Source organism: Magnolia sinica, chromosome 16 (assembly GCF_029962835.1).
Source record: "Magnolia sinica isolate HGM2019 chromosome 16, MsV1, whole genome shotgun sequence".
Lineage (NCBI taxonomy): Eukaryota > Viridiplantae > Streptophyta > Magnoliopsida > Magnoliales > Magnoliaceae > Magnolia > Magnolia sinica.
In genome coordinates, this window is record NC_080588.1 from 55,783,124 (window position 1) to 55,787,423 (window position 4,300).

The 4,300-nt window shown below is 44.2% G+C and overlaps 1 protein-coding gene across 1 annotated transcript; it reads left to right on the forward strand.

Moving 5' to 3' along the window:
- The first annotated feature begins 1,561 nt into the window (after positions 1-1,561).
- On the forward strand, positions 1,562-3,742 carry LOC131229547 (probable indole-3-acetic acid-amido synthetase GH3.1). The gene is made up of 3 exons (XM_058225537.1): positions 1,562-1,914; positions 2,006-2,107; positions 2,199-3,742. Exons 1-3 carry the CDS (start codon positions 1,595-1,597, stop codon positions 3,568-3,570), a joined length of 1,794 nt encoding a protein of 597 aa, XP_058081520.1. The 5' UTR covers positions 1,562-1,594; the 3' UTR covers positions 3,571-3,742.
- Positions 3,743-4,300: the final 558 nt, after the last annotated feature.

The following is a 4,300-nucleotide window of genomic DNA, read 5'->3' on the forward strand; positions in this document are numbered from 1 at the left end:
ATACACTTGCGAGGATAATTTATGTGAAGTTCGGCAGGCAAAAAGTTTATTGTTTAAAAAAGTGGAGCACATGTAGAGAGAGGTGTATTGTTCCTTAGTAAGAGATTCTTATAAGATGGAGATAGAGAGACATGTAAGCATTTCCTTTGCTTCTCTTATCATTGTTAAAATTTAAATTTAAATTTAAAAGAAAGAAAGAAAAAAAAAAAAAAAAAAAAATCAATAGCATTGCTTCGTGGATAAAGATATTCCGTTGAACTACGTAAATCTACACGTCTCTTGCCTTTTTTCACTTTCAAATTTTATTTTATTTTTTAATGTTCTTTTTTCTTTCTTTGCTTGCAATAATTGCGTTGGAGTATTTTACTTGTGATAAGTTGAAACATCTAGTAAGTCTTATTATTGAAATTTAACAGTGGAAATTCGTAGCTTGCAACTAGACGGTCAGGACAAAAAATACATTGTGACGTCCCGATACCTTGTATCTTCCCATTTAGGGGTGTTATCGGTCAAGATCCAACGTGACAAGGCGCGGCTGTGGCCTCGACTGAATCCTTTAGCTAACCTCGGCAAACTAGAAGGCGAGCGGATTAGATGTTACCCTTGCCGTGGGGCCCCTCTTAATGATTTGTTGTACATCCACGCCGTCTATCCGTTATTCCAACCCATTTTAGAATATGATCCCAAAAATTAAGTAGATCCAAATATCAGGTGAAACACACCACGGGAAACAGTGGTGAATGAACACCCACCATTAAAAACTTCTTAGGGCCCACAGTAGAGCCCACCGTAATGTTTATTTTCCATCCAACCTATTGATAAGATCAAACAGACCTGGATGAAGTGAAAATATAAATATAAGCTTCATCCAAAACGTTTGTGGCCCTCCAGAAGCTTTTAATAGTCATTCCCCGCTTTCTTCAATGGTGTGGTCCTCTTGAGAATTGTATCTGCTTAATTTCTGGGATCGCGTTCTAAAATGAGCTGTAAAAACCTTTGCACGGCGTGGATATATGAAATATTTATCAAGGTAACATCTAATCCGCTCCCAACTCGAAGCCCGAGTACAGTGTATAGAACATCCGGTCATGGATCATATAGTCCCTCCACGAGGGTTTAACTTGGCCGTCTTTTGCTTTCTTTTCTAATTGCTCACGTGCAAGCAAGGGAAACCACCCGAATACGCCGGCAACCTATCATTCGCCTGCAATCTGTCTGACCGGGCCAGCAACTTAGGCCCACCTGTCGGATAAAGGCTTGGGATGACATTAGAGCGGGCCAGCCCATGTCGGATCACACCCCTACATTTTTTTCTAAAGAAATAACAGGCTTTTGCTTGTCGTTGCTCCTTGGGCGTCAAAGCAGTTGCACCATCTCGGCGTTTTCTTCTTTCTATATGGGCCCACAGGTGACGTCTGCCTAAGAGATTAGTTCTAGGGTTTGCTTATAAATACTTCTCCGGCAGCCTTAACTCCTCATCGCGCTCTCTCTCTCTCTCTCTCTCTCTCTCTCTCTCTATAAATACTTCTCCGGCAGCCTTAACTCCTCATCGCTCTCTCTCTCTCTCTCTCTCTCTCTCTCTCTCTCTCTCTCCATGGCTATTGAATCTACTATCTCATCATCTCTCGGGCTGGCCGTATGCGAGAAAGATGCAAAGGCACTTCAATTCATCGAAGAGATGACTCGAAATGCCGATGCAGTTCAAGCAAGGCTTCTGTCCGAAATTTTGAGCCAAAATACCGGAACGGAATACCTGGAACGTTTCAATCTTAGCGGGTCCACCGACCGGGAGACATTCAAGGCCAAGATCCCGGTGGTCACCTACGAGGATCTCCAGTCCGACATTCAACGCATTGCCAACGGAGACCGTTCTCCGATATTCTCGGCTCACCCCATCTCTGAATTTCTCACCAGGTTTCGTTTCTTCTCTTTAAATTTCGACATTTCCCGCATTTTGGCTTTCTAGAAGTAAGGTAAAACTAACATGGATGGCACTGATATGCAGCTCTGGGACATCAGCCGGTGAAAGAAAGCTGATGCCAACTATTCGAGAAGAGCTGGATCGTAGACAGCTGCTATACAGCCTTCTCATTCCTGTAATGAATCTGTAAGTTAATTCTCCTTCTTTTGGGTGTGTTTATACTCCATTTTATGAAACGGAACGAGTGTTTGATTAATGTTTTTCTATTATGACACAGCTATGTGTCGGGCCTCGACAAGGGAAAGGGTCTGTACTTCTTGTTCATCAAATCAGAGACTAAGACACCGGGAGGGCTGCTGGCACGTCCAGTGCTAACTAGCTACTACAAGAGTGACCACTTCAAGACAAGGCCATATGACCCTTACAATGTCTACACTAGCCCCAATGAGGCCATCCTTTGCCCTGACTCTTTCCAAAGCATGTACACTCAAATGTTATGTGGCCTCTATCAAAGGATGGAAGTACTTCGAGTCGGCGCTGTGTTTGCATCCGGCCTCCTCCGAGCCATTCGGTTCCTTCAGTTACACTGGGAAGAATTGGCCCATGACGTTGCTACTGGGATTCTCAGCCCCAAGATCACAGACTCTTCGATTCGAGAAGCTGTCTCAGATCTCATTAAACCAAATTCTGAACTCGCACAACTCATCACCAATGAGTGCTCAGGTGGGAATTTGGATGGGATCATAAGGAGGATTTGGCCCAAGACCAAGTATCTCGATGTTATCGTAACAGGTGCCATGGCTCAGTACATTCCCACCCTCGAATACTACAGTGGGGGTCTACCAATGGCTTGCACCATGTATGCCTCTTCAGAGTGCTACTTTGGGCTTAACCTCAAGCCCATGTCGAAGCCCTCAGAGGTCTCCTACACCATCATGCCCAACATGGGCTACTTTGAATTCCTGCCCCATGAATCATCCTCTGCTCAAATGCACAACCCTCCTCCCCATCTTGTTGATCTTGCAGATGTAGAAGTCGGCAAGGAGTATGAGCTCGTGATAACAACCTATGCAGGACTCTGCCGCTACCGAGTCGGCGACATACTCCGAGTCACAGGGTTCCACAACTCGGCCCCCCAATTCAAATTCATCAGGCGCAAGAACGTGCTCCTGAGCATAGACTCCGACAAGACCGACGAATCCGAGCTGCAAAAGGCAGTGGAGAATACATCGGAGCTCCTGTGCGGGTTCGACACTAGTGTGGTGGAGTACACAAGCTACGCAGACACTAAGACAATCCCAGGACACTACGTGATCTACTGGGAGTTGCTGATGAAGGACCCCACCAAGGGACCCAGTGAAGAAGTGTTGAGCCAGTGTTGCTTGACCATGGAAGAATCAATGAACTCAGTGTACCGACAGGGCCGAGTTGCGGACAACTCGATTGGGCCGCTGGAGATTAGGGTTGTGAAAAATGGGACGTTTGAGGAGCTAATGGACTATGCCATCTCAAGGGGCGCATCCATTAACCAATACAAGGTGCCAAGGTGCGTCAACTTCACGCCTATAATGGAGCTCCTTGACTCGAGAGTGCTCTCTGTGCATTTTAGCCCAGCTTGCCCCAAGTGGACCCCAGAACGGCGAGTCTAGAGGGAATTCTTCATCAGTTTCTTTCTTCGTGGGTTGGGTTACCTATGTGTGTGATGATCGTTATGTATGTGGAAAGGCCATTCGAGTGTCTGTGTATCGTTTTCAATTGTAATAAAAATAATTTGTGTAACGTTTTTAATAGTAATAAAAGTAATTTATGTTTGTGTGTTTTTTTTTTTTTTTTTTTTTTTTTTTGTTCTCTTTCTTTATTTGTTGCGAGAACAATTAAGCCTCTAATAACTAAAATTCATGGTTTCAAAGAGACTGATACGAGACATCAATTTTTTTACACCAAACACTGATCAGCACTTCTAATTAGAACAGATTAACTGGCTGTTGGATCTTAAGTGTATGGCATGCCCATCAGCCTCCACGTGACAATAAGGCAGAGCTTTATTTTTCACTAAAATAAGAGAAATCAATGGCTATTTTGACAATAGAAGAGAGTATTAATTGATTCTTCCACCCACGTAATGTAAGTCATATGAAGTTTTTCCCCAGATTTGCTCTCCCTAAATGGCCTTGGAAAGAAAATCTGAATTTTCTAAGTGCAGCCCAATCCACAAAGAGCTAGTTCCATGAGAAATTGGGGAAACCCTAGCAATTGGCCAGAAGCACTAATGGCATGGAGAGTACTCTCATATTAATAGTGGCGGCAATGAGCTAGGCACGACAGTTGTGGCCTAGCCCTAAAGGGCTAGGGCTTGGGTCCTTCAACTTAACTTGAGGC

Excerpts from the sequence above, each read along its gene's own strand:
- LOC131229547 (XM_058225537.1), top strand. The coding sequence starts at position 1,595 with ATGGCTATTGAATCTACTATCTCATCATCTCTCGGGCTGGCCGTATGC. Across the intron at positions 1,915-2,005 it reads ATCTCTGAATTTCTCACCAG|CTCTGGGACATCAGCCGGTG; the intron begins GTTTCGTTTCTT and ends ACTGATATGCAG. Across the intron at positions 2,108-2,198 it reads CTCATTCCTGTAATGAATCT|CTATGTGTCGGGCCTCGACA; the intron begins GTAAGTTAATTC and ends ATTATGACACAG.